At 44.8% G+C, this 16,491-nt stretch overlaps 1 protein-coding gene across 4 annotated transcripts in view; it reads left to right on the top strand.

Annotated features, from left to right (window-relative positions):
* Nucleotides 1–5,828: 5,828 nt before the first annotated feature.
* The window catches only part of Evi5 (ecotropic viral integration site 5), a 165,482-nt gene continuing 154,819 nt past the window's right edge, over nucleotides 5,829–16,491 (top strand). For 3 of the 4 annotated variants that reach the window (XM_048351975.1, XM_048351974.1, XM_048351972.1), the window contains exon 1: nucleotides 5,829–5,961. In XM_048351975.1, coding sequence (XP_048207932.1) covers nucleotides 5,911–5,961 — 51 coding nt within the window. In that variant the 5' untranslated portion in view covers nucleotides 5,829–5,910. Of the gene's footprint in view, nucleotides 5,962–15,885; nucleotides 16,130–16,491 lie in introns of those variants that run through there. The other variant, XM_048351973.1, reaches the window with a different exon arrangement.

Here is a 16,491-nt window from a genome sequence, read left to right as displayed (position 1 = left end):
GGGCCTGGACTCAGGGCCTGGGCACTGTCCCTGAGCTTCTTTTGCTCAAGGGTAGCACTCTACCGCTTGAGCCACAGTGCCACTTCTGGCTTTTTCTGTTCATGTGGTACTAAGGAATCGAATCAAGGGCCTCATGCATGCTAGGCAAGCACTCTACTGCTAAGCCACCTTCCCAGACCCTATATTTATATATACTATATTTATATAATTTGAACACATAGTAGTGCTATATAGTACTATATAGTATAAGTGCAGTGCACAATATATAGTATATGTGGTATATTTACTATATACTATATGTAGTATTTAGATACTACATAGTATATATGCTATGTATACTACATATACTATAGTGTATATACTATATAGTATATATAGCACATACAGTATATACTATATATACTACAATATACTAATATACACTGTAAATACATAGTATATGATCTGTGTATGGAGTACAATGAAACAGGGTAAGGAGTGTGGTGGAAGGTTGTTACAATGTGAAATATGTTTGTCAGGGAAGATTTCACAAAGATGATGGTGGAGAGCTGGCTGTATCCAGAAAGACTAGTCCAGGAAAAGAGAGTAGGTACAAGGCTGTGAAGTATGAACATGCCTGCTATATTCAAGGAAAATCAAGGATACAAGTATGTGGATAGAATGGAGCAAGATAAAAAAAAAAAAGCTACCAGAGGTCAGAAAGAAAACAATTAGATTGCACAGAAGGCCCTACAGATCCTTTATTTTTATTTATTTATTTATCTATCTATCTATTTATTTATTTATTTTTGGCCAGTCCGGGGCCTTGGGCCCAGGGCCTGAGCACCATCCCTGGCTTCTTCCTGCTCAAGGCTAGCACTCTGCCACCTGAGCCACAACGCCCCTTCTGGTCATTTTCCATATATGTGGTGCTGGGGAATCGAACCGAGAGCTTCATGTGTAGGAGGCAAGCACTCTTGCCACTAGGCCATATTCCCAGCCCCAGGTACTTCATTTTTAATGACTTTGGCTTTTCCTCTGAGTGGGATGGATAAACAGAGTGACAAGCCCCAGTACTGGCAAAAAATATATATGTATAAATATAGTACATATATATTATACATACAGTATACATATACTATATATGTGTGTGTTCAAATTATTTCACCTAAGTCAAATTAAGATTCCTTTTCTAAGCCAGGTGCCAGTGGCTCATCCCTGTAATCCTAGTTAGTCAGAAAGCTGAGATCTGAGGATCGCAGTTCAAAGTCAGCCCAGGAAGGAAAGCCCAAGAGACTCTTATCTTCAATTAACCACTAGAAAACTGAAAAGGGAGATGTGGCTCAAAGTGGTAAAGTGCTAGCCTTGAACAGAAATGCTCAGGAATAGCACCTAGGCCTTGAGTTCAAGCCCCAGGACCAAAACAACAGCAACCCAAAAATTCTTTTTCCATTTGTTCTTTTTCCAAAGTGACCTAAATTCTCAGCAAGCTTTCTTGCTCTTTCTTTCCTTCCTATCTCTTGCTCTTCCTCCCACCTTCCCTCCCTTCCTTGTCACTGGTTCTTTCTTTTTCTGTGGCCTGATTATCTGTTTCTTTCTTGCATGCTGGTATCAAACTCAGGGCTTCACCCACAGGCTAAGCAAGTCCTCTATCACTTAGCTATATCCTCACTATTTTTTCTTATTTATGGTGAAAAATGATGCATTACATGAAGTTTTAGGTGTATAATCTTGTATAACTATTGTCATCATTTCCTAGTTCCAAAACCCTTTCATGGGCTGGGGATATAGCCTAGCGGCAAGAGTGCCTGCCTCGGATACACGAGGCCCTAGGTTCGATTCCCCAGCACCACGTATACAGAAAACGGCCAGAAGCGGCGCTGTGGCTCAAGTGGCAGAGTGCTAGCCTTGAGCGGGAAGAAGCCAGGGACAGTGGTCAGGCCCTGAGTCCAAGGCCCAGGACTGGCAAAAAAAAAAAAAACCCTTTCATTACCTCAACTAGAAATTCAGTACCTATTAAACAGGAACTCCCCACTCGCCTCCTCCAGACCCTCGAAACCCTTGTCTACTTTCTGTGTCTATTAGGTTGGCTAGCCTAGGTGACTCAGAGAATAGGATCATACAACATTCCTACACCACAAGGGGACAAAAGGGAAACTCGGAGCTTCAGTTTGTTAACCACTGGAAGCAAGATGTGTGTTTTCTCTCACCTTCATTGCTGTCTTTCCTCAACATCTTTGTCATAAACACTGGATTAGGCCACAGGGCTGGAATGTTTAAAAGACTAGAAACCCCGTTAGACTAAACCAGGCTCCAACTAGTGGGACTCAAGGTGATTCCACAATGAGAAACAAAAACAAGGGAAAACTATTAGTGGGGAAAAAAATCCTAGCTACTCAGGAAGCTGAGATCTGAGGATCATGGTTTGAAGCCAGCAGAGGCAGGAAAGTCTGTGGTACTCTTATCTCTAGTTAACTACCAAAAAGCTGGAAGTGAAGCTGTGGCTCAAATGGTAGAATACTCTCCTTAAGCAAAAAATCTCAGGGACAGCGACTAGGACCTAACTTCAAGCCCTAAGGACCAGCACACATGCAGGTGCGCATGCACATGTGTGTGCACGCGCACGCACACACACACATGCACGCGCGCATAAAGCCAGTTTTAGCTGGACACTGGTGGCTTGTGCCTATAAGTTCTTTAAGTTTAGCTGTTCAGGAGGCTGAGATCTGAGGATTACAGTTCAAAGCCACACCAGACAGGGAAGTCCGTGAGACTCCTATCTCCAATTAACCATCAGAAGACTGGAATCAGAACTGTGGTTCAAAGTGGTTGAGCACTAGCCTTGATCAAAACAGCAGCTTGCAGATAGTACCTAGACCCTAAGTTCAAGCCCCAGGACCAACCAAAAGACAAGATAAAACAAATGATGTTGACTAAACACTTAGGAGTCTTTACTGGAGTCTGTAGATACTTGAGGGATGATTTGCATGAGCTAAAAGCTTAGCATCTCACTATCTATCTGCCCCCCCTCCCCCATCTACCTCAACCTCAGCTCAGACTCTGTTCATCTCTGCAGGCAGACCTGTTGATCACTGGAGAAATGTTTGGTCCTAGATTATAGTTCAAGGTTAACTTGGCCTATTGACCATTGGAGGAGACACGTGTTTCTTCACAGCACCCTTGTAATTATCTTGTAGCTCAAGCACTGAAGTCTTTCCGTCCTAGCACAAGGTCAGGATGTTTGTGTGAGATGATGGCGTCAGCAGTAACTCCGTGGTTTCTGAATGAGGCTCAAGGCCAGGCTGCTTGTACTTGGAGCAGCTTTGGAAAATGTGCCCATGACTAACAGTTACCAAACTTTAGTCCTTTAGAAAGCAATAAAAGCTTGCTGATATGTTTATTTAGGTGAGCAGCCTGGTCACCTCTGGTCAGCTTGGCTGGCTTGGAACTGTGATCCTCAGATCTTAGTTTCCAGAGTAGCTGAGATTACAGGTGTGAGCTAGTAGTGAGGGACTTCCTTAGCTTCTATAGAGGCCTAATAATGGCTGCCTCATGCAAAGCCTGTGAAATGATTAGCTCCCTTCACTTCTGGTCAGCTGGCTTTAGCTGATGTAATCTATGGCTTAAATGTAGTTCTGCTCCTTCCACACCCGAGACCCCACTGTCTGTTATCACTTTTTTTTTTTTTTTTTTTTTTTTTTGGCCAGTCCTGGGCCTTGGACTCAGGGCCTGAGCACTGTCCCTGGCTTCTTCCCGCTCAAGGCTAGCACTCTGCCACTTGAGCCACAGCGCCGCTTCTGGCCGTTTTTTTCTGTATATGTGGTGCTGGGGAATCGAACCTAGGGCCTTGTGTATCCGAGGCAGGCACTCTTGCCACTAGGCTATATCCCCAGCCCCTGTTATCACTTTTGTGTCTGACTTATTTCACTCATTATAATGATCTCCAAATTTATTCATGTTGTAACTCATGTCATAATTCCTTTTTTATGCACAAATAACATTCATTGCTTGGAATGTGGTTTAGCAATAGAGTGCTTGCCTGGCATGCACTGGGTTCAATTCTTCAATACCACATAAATAGAAAGAGCCAGAAGTGGCACTGTGGCTCAAGTGTAGAGTGCTAGCCTTGAATAAAAGAAATTCAGGGACAGTGCTCAGACCCTTAGTTCAAGCCTTAGGACTGGCAAAAATAAAAAAAAAAATTAAAAAAATAAGGTAATTGTGTGGATCTATAACCTTTTATTTATCCAGTTTTCATCTTTTTTTCTCTTTTTATATTGGTCTTGAGGCTTGAATTTAAAGCCCTGGGTGCTGTCCCTGAGCTTTTTTGCTCAAGGCTAGTGCTGTCACAGCCTCAGCTCTACTTCTTGTTTCCTGATGGTTCATTGGAGTTAATAGTCTCACAGACTTTCCTGCCTAGGCTGGTTTTGAATCATGATCCTAGATTTCAGCCTCCAGAGTAGCTAGGATGACAGGCATGAGCCAGTGGCAAGGGGCTTCCTTAGCTTTTATATAGGCCTAATGATGGTATCCTCATGCAAAGCCTGTGAAATTATTGCTGACATTATAGAAACTAAAACAGTGAATTACCATGGTTGAACACCTCTAGTCCTTTTCTGAATAAATGGATGGATGAGTGTTGGTGGTGGTAGTGTTGGTTGTGAGGCTTGAACTCAGGGACTGGGCACTGTCCCTGATCCTCTTTTGCTCAGGATAGCACTCTACCATTTGAGCTATAGCACCACTTCTAGTTTATGAGTAGTTAATTGGAGATAAGAGTATCTCAAGGACTTTTCTGTCTGGGCTGTGTTTGAACCACAATCCTCAGGTATCAGCCTCTTGAGTAGCTAGGATTACAGGCTTGGGCAACCGGCACCTAACAATAATTTTTTTTTTTTTTTTTTTTTTTTTTTTTTGCCAGTCCTGGGCCTTGGACTCAGGACCTGAGCACTGTCCCTGGCTTCTTTTTGCTCAAGGCTAGCACTCAACCTCTTGTGCCCCAGCACCACTTTTGGCTTTTTCTGTTTATGTGGTGCTGAGGAATCGAACCCAGGGCTTCGTGTATATGAGGGAAGCACTCTTGCCACTAGGCCATATTCCCAGCCCCTCCCAAAAAATATTTTTTTTTTTTTTTTTTGCCAGTCCTGGGCCTTGGACTCAGGGCCTGAGCACTGTCCCTGGCTTCTTCCCGCTCAAGGCTAGCACTCTGCCACTTGAGCCACAGCGCCGCTTCTGGCCGTTTTTCTGTATATGTGGTGCTGGGGAATCGAACCTAGGGCCTCGTGTATCCGAGGCAGGCACTCTTGCCGCTAGGCTATATCCCCAGCCCCACCAAAAAATATTTTTAAGAAGTTTTACCAAGGTTGGGAATGTGGCTTAGTGGGTAGAGGGCTTGCCAAGCACTCTGAGGCCCTGGGTTCAATTCCTTGGTACCACATAAAAAATGAATTAAAAAAAAACCCACAATTGTTTAAAAAAAAAAAAAGAGTTTTACCAAATTGATCATTTTTTTTTGTCTGCAGCCAAATTCCCCATTCAGAACTACTTAGTTATAGAACTTTGTAGCCAGTGCCTCAGAATCAGCATTCCGTTCACAGTGACAATTTTGAGGCCATTCTGAGGCAAGTCCTGGGAAAGAGAGGGAGGGAGAAAAGGAGGAAGGGTTAGTGGGAGGAACGAGAATAGAAGAAGGAAAAAAGAAAGAAAAGCAAAATCAATTAAGTACTCAGAAGACAGCAGAAAGCTGTGCTTTCAACCTTCCCAGTCCTCCACATTCCCAGCTTCCCCTAAGTTACTGCATAATAAAGGGAAGGGTGGAAAGAAAGGCTGTTCACTGGGTGGATCCAGTGGCAACGCTGCAGTTGTAAACACTCCCTGTGAGTCAGCTGCAAATTCAATTCAAATCCCCAGTCTGCAGCCTCTAGGTTTATCATGGGTGCCTCCAAAATGACTGCTGCCTGTAGAAACCATGATAGGAAGCAGGTAAACATCCAAAATAAGCTTCGATTTTACATAAGAACTTAAAAAAATGCAGTTGCAGTGACAAGACATATTTTATCATTGAAATGGGCTTTGCACGCTTTGCTTAATCTTTAAAAACATGGGAACAGCTCGTGCACAGTTTTAAGAATGTTATCTTCATTGTGCTCATTCAGGTGAGGAACATTCAGGTGAGGTTTGATTCTGCACCTGCAAACCAGCGAGTTCTGTAATTGACCTGTAATTCAACAGTTTCTCTCCTCTGAGTCACTGGCTGCTGCTTAGTTTTTATTTTTATTTTAATATTTTAAAATATGTATGCACAGAAGAGGCCTGTGTGGGGTTCAAATTTCTCATATGGAGAAAATTAAGCTAAGAAAATGACTGGTTGCTATGGTAGTTGTTTACAAATTCTAATTGGTGGCAATGTGTGTGGCCATTCAGTGATTTTTTTTTGGTAATTAATTAATTTTATTTATTTATTTTTACTGCTGTTACTGGGGCTTGAAAGCACTGTCTTTTAGCATTTTTGCTCAAGGCTGGTACTATACTATATATGTCACAGCTCCGGTTTTCATGGGCTTTCTTGCTTGATATCTAAATCTCAGCCTCCTGATAAGATGAGATTACAGGCGGGAGCCACGAGTGTCTGGCTCACTCCCTCCTCTGTGAGAAAAAAGTAGAGCTCATGTGGCTTCAATATTTTTGGCATTCAAAGGCATGTTACCTGTTATTTAACCCCTGCGAGGTTTATAGGAGTTCTCCTCTCTCAACAATGACTTAAATCTATGTGTACTATGACACCATAGAAAACTTGGAATGGCTAATTCAGTTTACTGCAAATGAAAAACTGTTCCTACCACCTCTCTTCCTAAGATGAGTTTCAGGCATGTGACTGACAGAGAGGCCTGAGCTGGAGCCCAGGTGGTGTGGAATTCACACTGTGAGATTTCACTTAGGCAAGTGCTCTAGCACTTATGAGCTCTAGAATTAGCTCTTTCTCCAGTTAGAATTAGCTATTGCAGCACCATGCAGAAGTGCAAGATCTCTCATCAAAGAAATTGCTATGCTAAGGGTGAATGGAGGAAAGGGAGCAAACCAGGGAGAGGACTGGGGCGGGGGTGTCAGAGTTACTGGTACAAACTTCCCTCCTTGAGGCTATTAATTTGAAATAATGCATCTCAGGTATGTGGTATAGAGGACTAAATTGATATATATTAATTATATGCATGTAATACACTTAATGATATAGATGTGAAATTTTAAATTACGATATAGTCATTTGCATTAATACAGAAGCCATTAACTCTAAGAAAAAATATGTATTTCTTTTTGTGTGTGTGCTGGTCCAAGGGCCTGAACTTGGGGCCTAAGTGCTGTTTCTGAGCTTTTGTGCTCAAGACTAGGCACAGCTGTACTTTTAGCGTTTTGGTGGTTATTTGGAGATAAGAGTTTCATGGACTTTCCTGACCAGGCTGGCTCTAAACCATGATTCTCAGATCTCAGCCTCCTAAGTAGCTAGGATTACAGATGTAAGCAATGGGGCTTGGCAAAAAAATATGTATTTCATATTAATATAATTTGTACCAATAAAAGTCTTGTTTTTCATCATTCATTCAAAATACACTGAATAGTTAGTTATTATACAAAATCCTGGAGCTGCTTAAAAGTTAATGAACCATGTTTTCCGTGTGTGTGTGTGTGTGTGTGTGTGTGTGTATGTGTGTGTATGTTTTGCTGGGGATTAAACCTAGGGGAATATAATATTTTTTTATCATGATTCTTTTTGCCTTTTGTAGAATTTTGAATAAGCAGAATCAGAGGGTATAAACTTTGATATTATTTATTTTTGAATTGGCAATACATTCACATACTTTAAAATTGAAAAGGCAGGACTGGGAATGTGGCTTAGTGGTCGAGTGCTTGCCTAGCATGCATGAAGCCCTAGGTTTGATTTCTCAGCACCACATAAACAGAAAAAGCTGCAAAGGGCACTGTGGCTCAAGTGGTAGAGTGCTAGTCTTGAGCACAGAGAGGCTTGGGGACAGAGCCCAGGCCCTGAGTTCAAGCCCCAGGACTGGCAAAAAGAAAAAAAAAAAGGAAAAGACATGATTTGGGGCATACAGTATTTCTATCCCTAACCCTTAGGCACCAGTCTTCATCTTTTGAAGCACAAGGTGTTATTAGCTTTATGCGAGTCAATCCTAGTTAATTCAGGGGTGGATATATGGCTCTATGAGAACTCTGTACTATTTATTTATTTATTTAGCAAATAGACATTTTATTTATTTATTTATTTTGATAATGCTAGGGCCTTACGCTTGTTTGACTTGCTTGCTTGCTCTGCTGGTATTCTACCCCTTGAGCCATGCCTCTAACACAGCTTTTGTTTGTGTTTGTCTGTGGTCCCAGCTTTTTTTTTTGTGTGTGTGTGTGTGTGTGTGTGTGTGTGTGTATGTGCGCGCGCTCGTGTGTGTGTGTGTGTGTGTGCGCATGCACCAGTATTGGAGCTTGAACTTACCATCTCACACTCTTCATTAGCTTTTACACTTCAAGGCTGGCACTTTTACTGGAACCATACCTCTATTTCCACCTCTTTTCTTGTTAACTGGGTACAAGACTCTCTTGGAATTTTCTGTACTGGCTTTGAACCATGATCCTTATATATCAGCCTCTTCAGTGGGTAAAATTACAGGTGTGGGGAGCTGAGAATATGGCCTAGTAGTAAAGTGCTTGCCTCGCATACATGAAGCCCTGGGTTCGATTCCTCAGCTCTACATATATAGAAAAAGCCAGAAATGGCACTGTGGCTCAAGTGGTAGAGAGCTAGCCTTGAGCAGCGGAAGCTCAGGAACAGTGCACAGGCCCTGAGTAAGTTATAGGTGTGAGTACAATTTAGATGGTGCCTGAATTTGCTAATTATTTTGGAGATGGAGTCTCTCACACTTTTCTGCTTGGGTTAGCTTCAATCTTTGATCCTTCAGATTTCAGACTTCCAAGAAGCTATGATTGTAAACATGCACCACTGGCCCAGATCTTTTTGTTGTTGTTGTTTTTGCCAGTCCTGGGGCTTGGACTCAGAGTCTGAGCACTGTCCCTGGCTTCTTTTTGGTCAAGGCTAGCACTCTGCCACTTGAGCCACAGCGCCACTTCTGGCCTTTTCTATAAATGTGGTGCTGAGGAATTAAACCCAGGACTTCATGTGTAACAAAGAGGCAAACACTCTTGCCACTAGGCCATATTCCCAGCACTCATATTTTTGTTGTTGTTGTTGTTGTTGTCAGTTGTGGGACTTGAACTCAAAGCCTAGGCACTGTCCCTGAGCCTCTTTGTGCTCAAGGCTAGCACTCTACTACTTGAGCCACAGTGCCACTTTTGGTTTTTGAGTGGTTAATTGGAGATAAGAGTCTCACTGAGACTTTTCTGCCTGGAGATTGGCTTTGACCCATACTTCTCCGACCTTAACCTCCTAGTGAGGATTACAGGTGTGAGCCACTGGTGCCAGCTCTTTTTTTTTTAATTAAAAAATAGGTTTCATTGTAATATTTCCATCATCTTCTGTGTTTCCCCTCACTCTTCTGATCACTGTCTTTTACGTATGCTCCCGTTTATATATTCATGTCTCTTTGCTCTTTCTTTTTTTTTTTTTTTGCCTGTCCTGGGGCTTGAACTCAGGGCCTGAGCATTGTCCCTGGCTTCTTTTTGCTCAAGGCTAGCACTCTACCACTTGAGCCACAGCGCCACTTCTGGCCGTTTTCTATATATGTGGTGCTGGGGAATTGAACCCAAGGCTTCTTGAATGCTAGGCAAGTACTCTACTGCTAAGCTACATTCCTAGCCCTCATATGCTTTTCTATCTAGTTTCCACATAGAAGAGAAAGCATGGATATTTATCTTTCTAAACCTGGCTTATTTTGCTTAAAAAGATAAAATTTCCAGTTTCATCCATTTTCCTGAAAATAACATAGTTTCATTCTTCTATGTTGATGAATAATACACCATTGTGTATATATACCATTATTTCATCTTTCATCTGTTGTTGAGTGACTAGGCTGATTCCATAACATGGCTGTTGTCAGAAGTACTGAAGTAAATATAGGTGTGCAATGTCTTTATTGTGTGCAGACTTAGATTCCTTTGGTACATGCCCAGGAATGCTATAGCTGGATCATAGGTTACTTCTATTTTTAGTTGGTTCTTCTTTGCCAGTCCTGGGGCTTAAACTCAGGGCCTGGGCACTGCCCCTGAGCTGCTTTTGCTCAAGGCTAGTGCTCTACCAGTTGAGCTACAGCGCCACTTCTGCTTTTTCTGTTCATGTGGTACTGAGGAATCAAACTTCATGCATGCTAGGCAAGCACTCTAACCTAAGCCACATTCTCAGCCCTATTTTTAGTTTTTTGAGGCATCTCCAAATTGCTTTCCATAGTAGCTGTAATAATTTACATTCCTACCAACAGTGTGTAATATTCTACTCCATCTGTGTGGTTGCTGTGATGATGGCCATTCTGACTGGGATGATATGGAATCTCAGTGTGTTTTGATTTGAAGTTCCTAGAATACTATGGATGTTGAGTATTTTTTCATGTATCTATTAGCCATTTATACTTTTTTTTTTTTTTTTTGCCAGTCCTGGACCTTGGACTCAGCGCCTGAGCACTGTCCCTGGCTTCTTTTTGCTCAAAGCTAGTACTCTACCTCTTGAGTCACAGCACCACTTCTGGCCATTTTCTATATATGTGGTGCTTGGGAATCGAACCCGGGGCTTCATGTAAACGAGGCAAGCACTCTTGCCACTAGGCCATATTCCCAGCCCTTCTTCTTTTGAGAACTATGTTCAGCTGTCCATTGATTGATAAAGTTATTTGTTCTTTTCGTGTTTAATTTTTTGAGTGCTTTCCATATTCTGGATATTAATCCCTTTCAGAGGAATGACTGGCACTGATTTTTTTTTACATGTTATAGGCTGTCTCTTTACTCTTCATTATTGAAACTTTTAAATTTGATGCAATTCCATTGTACCAATTCTTTTTTTTTTTTTCCTTCTTTCTTTTTGGTCACTCATGGGGCTTGAACTCTGGGCCAGGGTGCTGTCCCTGAGCTCTTCAGCTAAAAGCTAGTGTTCTACCATTTCAGCCACAGTGCCATTTCTGATTTTTCTGGTAGTTAATTGGAGATAAGAGTCTCAGGAAACCTCCCTGCCCTGGCTTGCTTTGAACAGCAATCCTCAGCTCTCAGCATCCTGAGTAGTTAGGATTATAGGTGTGAGCTGCTGGTGCCTGGCCCAATTCTTGATATTAACACCTGAGCTAGTGAAGTTCTATTTAGAACGTCTTTGGCTATTCCTATGTCTTGAAGTGTTTTTCCTATATTCACTTCTAGCAGTTTTAGTAGTGTATTAAGGTTGGGAACTCATTTTCTCAGTCTTAAAGAGTACCTGAAGGGCTGGGGATATAGCCTAGTGGCAAGAGTGCCTGCCTCAGATACACGAGGCCCTAGGTTCGATTCCCCAGCACCACATATACAGAAAACGGCCAGAAGCGGCGCTGTGGCTCAAGTGGCAGAGTGCTAGCCTTGAGCGGGCAGAAGCCAGGGACAGTGCTCAGGCCCTGAGTCCAAGGCCCAGGACTGGCCAAAAAAAAAAAAAAAAAAAAGAGTACCTGAAGACTCCTATTATCTAATTTGATGCCTGTTCTGAGTTTTAACTCAGGTCTTAACACATTTGCTTGGCTTTTTCATGCAAGGCTGGTGCCTTACCACTTGAGCTACACCTTCACTTCCAGCTTTTTGCTAGTTAATTGGAGATAAAAGTCTCTCAGATTTGTCTGCTCCAGTTGGCTTCAAACCATGATTCTTAGATCTCAGTCTCCTGAGTAGCTAGGATTATAGGTGTGAGCCACTGGAAGCCAGCTTCCAAAAAGTCTTTTGCAAGGCCAGAATAAAAATGACTAGAGCCAGTACCAGTGTCTCATGTCAGTAATCCTAGCTACTCAGGAGGCTAAGATCTGAGGATCGCGGTCCAGCCTGGGCAGGAAAGTCCATGAGATTCATCTCCAATTAACCACTAGAAAGCTGGAAGTTGGGCTGTGGCTCAAGTGGTAGAGTGCTAGCCTTGAGCTGAAGAGCTCAGGGATAGCGCCCAGGCTCAGAGTTCAAGCCCCAGGACCAACAAAAACTTCAAAGGTCAAGTTGTGACATTTTTACCTTTCTGTGACTCAGAAAACCCTCTAGACAAACTTGATTCAAATTCTAAAACCTATTGTTCTTTTGCATTGAACAAATATGAAAACAGAACTGTGAATGAAACAAAACCAAGCATCTGGGGCTGGGAATATGGCCTAGTGGCAAAAGTGCTTGCCTCGTATACATGAAGCCCTGGGCTTAATTCCCCAGCACCACATATATAGAAAATGGCCAGAAGTGGCACTGGGGTTCAAGTGACAGAGTGCTAGCCTTGAGCAAAAAGAAGCCAGGGACAGTGCTCGGGCCCTGAGTCCAAGGCCCAGGACTGGCAAAAACAAAACCAAACAAAACCAAACCAAGCATCAGGCCTTATGGAGCTGTCTAATAGGAGAAACAAAAATTCACAAAATAGTCCTCCATTTACAATTTCCTGCAGAGTGATCCCAGTGAGGCCAGAAGGTGCTCCTCAGAGGTAGAGACTGAGGCTGAAGTCGGGAAGGTAAAGCTTGGAAGAACTCCCAGGCACAGAATAAAGTTTGAGCAAACTCTGGATGGAGGAAGCTGGTAAGCAGGCGGGAGGAAGGGAAGACATCAAGCCAGTGTGGCTGGTGCAAAGGATGGAATGTGGGTGAGCAGCAAAGGGTGATGGAGTAGTGGACAGAGCTCCTAACCCATGCACAGCTTGCTTAGAATAGGAAGGGCTAGAAGCATGGTTCGAAACAGAGAGCACTTACCCAGAAAGCAAAGTTCAAACCTGAGTTCAAACCACAGCTATAGCAAACACACACACACACACACACACACCTTTTCTTCCTTCCCTCTCCAAACCCCTCCAAAACTAGGAAGAGGAGGAGCTAAAAAAAAAAAAAAAAGAAGAAAAAATGACCATCCCCCCAAAACAAAATAGACAACAGCAAAGCGAACCCCATGAAAAACACAAAAGTATTGAAATGAGGTTGTTGAAGGTCTGTTGGAAAATGGCAGGGTAACATTTTCCAGTAGTTTAGGAAGTTATTGCCTGGTGACTGGAGAGACTTAGAGAGGGATTAGAGGGCCAGATGCCCGTGGTTTATACCTGTAATACCAGCTTCTCAGGAAGCTGAGATCTGAGGATTGTGGTTCAAAGTCAGCCCGGTCAGGAAAGTCTGTGAGACTCTTATCCCCAATTAACCACTTGAAAACTGGAAGTAGAGCTGTGACTCAAAGTGGTAGAGTGCCAGCCTTGAGCCAAAGAGCTCAGGGACAGTGCTCAAGGCCCTGAGTTCAAGCCCCATGACCAACAAAGAGAGAGGGAGGTGGGAGAGAGAGAGAGAGAGAGAGAGAGAGAGAGAGAGAGAGAGATTAGAAGGGATAGTGTTAAATGAATTAACCGCCTTTCAAGTCAGATCCTTACTCTTTGCAGGTTCTTATTCCTGAGCTGTGCCTCCAGTGGGAATAAATTACTTTTTTTTTTTTTGTTGTTGTTGTTCTGGGACCAGGACTTGAACTCTGTGCCTTATGCTTTTTCTCATTGGCTAGTGCTCTATCAATTGAGCCATGCCTTGAATCCCTGAACCTAGTTCTAAATGGAGTGCTGATAGAGAAGATAGGAGAGGACTGATTCTAGGAAACTAGCAGATAAAAATCAAGAGGATTGTTGTGCTGGGAGTGTGGCTTAGCGGTAGAGTGCTTGCATGAAGCCCTGGGTTCGATTCCTCAGTACCAAACAGAAAAGGCAGGAAGTGGCACTATGGCTCAAGTGGTAGAATGCTAGACCGAGCAAAAAGAAGCCAGACAGTGCTCAGGCCTTGAGTTCAAGCCCCAGAACTGTAAAAAAAAACAACAACAAAAAACACAAAACAAAACCAAGAGGATTGCTGGATGCTGATGGCTTATGCCTGGAATCCTAGCTACTCAGGAGGTTGAGATCTGACATCACAGTTCAAAGCCAGCCCAAGCAGGAAAATTTATGAAACTCTTCTTTCCCATTAAGCAGCAAAAAGTTGGAAGTAGCACTGTGGCTCAAGTGCTAGAGTGCCAACCTTGAGTGGAAAAGCTAAGGGACAGTGCCCAGGTCTTGAGTTCAAGATCCAGTTTGGGCAGATAAAAAAATAACGAAAATCTAGAGGATTTGCCTATAGAGTGACTGAGTAGGTAGTTTTCTTAACTTTGCTTATGCAAGATGCATTGTTAATAATGGAATTGATTTTAAGTAATAAGCATGACTAAATTAGATCAGAAATTTCCTCAGATTAGTTTTAAGTTTTCAGGTTTTTTTTTCTGGGTGGAGGACATGGTTTTAGTTCCTATTTATTATTTCCTAATACTTTTGAAAACTAGTTTTTCTTTGACTGAAATGCTTAATGCATCTCCTTCTGGAGTTTTTTTTTTGGTCGGTGGTGGGACTTTAACTCTGGGCCTGGGCACTGGCTAGCACTCTACCACTTGAGTCACAGTGCCACTTCAGAACTTTTCTGTTTATGTGGTGCCGAGGAATCGCACGAAGGGCTTCATGCATCTGCTAGGCCACTAAGCCACCTTCCCACCTTCCCAGCCCTTCTGGAGATTCTTATACATTTAAGTGAGAAAAATAACCAGAGGCATCTATTCTCGACAAGTAAATTTGGAGTTCTTGTATGTGTGCTGATAAATACATCATTTTTGTCATTTCTAGGTGTATAATGGGAAGAATTTTTTTTTTTTTTTTTTTTGCCAGTCCTGGGGCCTTGGACTCAGGGCCTGGCCTGAGCACTGTCCCTGGCTTGTTTTTGCTCAAGGCTAGCACTCTGCCACTTGAGCCACAGCGCCACTTCTGGCCATTTTTTGTATATGTGGTGCTGGGGAATCGAACCGAGGGCTTCATGTACACAAGGCAAGCGCTCACTAGGCCATATCTCCAGCTCCAATGGGAAGAATTTTTAACTTTATGTCTGTCTGCCTGGCCCAATACCAGGATTAATAGGTTCTTTTAAGAATTTTTTTTTTTGCACTCTTGCCACTAGGCCATATCCCCAGCCCCGATTAATAGGTTCTGTCTCAAACTAAGTTGATTATTTTTGTCGGTTGTGGGGCTTGAACTCGGAACCAGCGTGCTGTCCCGTGAGCCACAGCTCCACTTCCCGTTTTCGGGTGGTTAATTGGAGGTAAGAGTTTCCCCAGGACTTTTCTGCCCAGGGGCCTGGGACCTCCATCCTCCGATCTCAGCCTCTTAAGTAGCTGGGATTGCGGGCGTGAGCCACCAGCGCCCGGCCAGCTAAATTCTTTTCAGAGAATTTCTTCTCTGATACACGGGATGGCTGCGGGGCTGGACCGCACCTACATGGGCGCTGCATGGACCTCAGGGTGCTGACGGGAGGGTGTTTGATATCGGCCAGTGCCGCCGACACGTTGGAGAATGTTTGCGAGTGACCTGGCGCCACCTCTCCAGGGCCTGTGCGAGCCGCGCGGGCCCGCAGGCCCTAGGCCTGGAAGAGCGGCGCGTGGGCGGCGCGGCCGCGGCAGGCCCACAGCCCTCCGCGGGTGGCGGCGTGCCGGAGGGCCCGGGGGCGTGTCCTGCGCCGGGTTCACAGGAAAGGGGCGGTCCCAGCGAGTGGGACGGTCAGCAATTTGCAGGGCCGAGGGCGGGTGCTCCCAGAAGGGAGTGGAGACAGAGACAAGGCCACGCCCATCAGGTCCACTCGGACCAATCGCTTCGGCTTCTGCTTTTCTCGGTCAACCCGCCCGGCCCCTAACCTGCTCAAACCCATTATGCGGTAGAGGCGGCCGGGTCTCTTTAAGGCTCTGCTGCGCCTGCGCCTTGGCTTTTCCTGACGTGACCGGGCCGGACCCTGGAAGGAGCTGAGGGGCGCGCACAGTGGGGACTGGCGGGGACTGAAGACCGCGGCGGTGCCCAGAGGGGAGGGTGAGCGGCCCTGAGCGGGTGCAGTGCGTCTTAAGAACGCGGGGCCGAGGTGCGGCTGCCGGCTGGATGGGAAGTTAATGTTTACGGAGAAGTCCACCCGAGGTTTCCAAGGTGAGGGCCGCTGCGTGGGGCCGCGGGTCTGCCGTCCGCGCCGTCCGGCCGAGGCGTGGCGGGGTCTCCCGGCCGTCCAACTTGCGGCGCGGGCGCCCCGCCGGGGCCTAAGTTCCCCGCGCTAGCCTCCTCCCTCCGGGGACGCGAGGGGAGCCTCGAGGCGTTCCCAGGGTCGGTCCTGCCCCGGGGTCCCGACGAATCTGCCTCGGCCCTCGGGCAAGGAGCGGTTCCCTCCTCTGCGTGACCCGGGGGCGCGGGGCGAGGCGGCCTGCCCCCCCCTAACTTGAAAAGTTGGCGTCTTTCTTTGGCCTCGGGGCTTGTGCGCTCGGCGGCGGCTGCAGGCAGGCGGATGGGCACGCCAG

The sequence above is a fragment of the Perognathus longimembris genome, chromosome 7 (genome assembly GCF_023159225.1).
Source record: "Perognathus longimembris pacificus isolate PPM17 chromosome 7, ASM2315922v1, whole genome shotgun sequence".
Taxonomy (NCBI): domain Eukaryota; kingdom Metazoa; phylum Chordata; class Mammalia; order Rodentia; family Heteromyidae; genus Perognathus; species Perognathus longimembris.
This window is presented reverse-complemented; position numbering and strand designations above follow the sequence as displayed.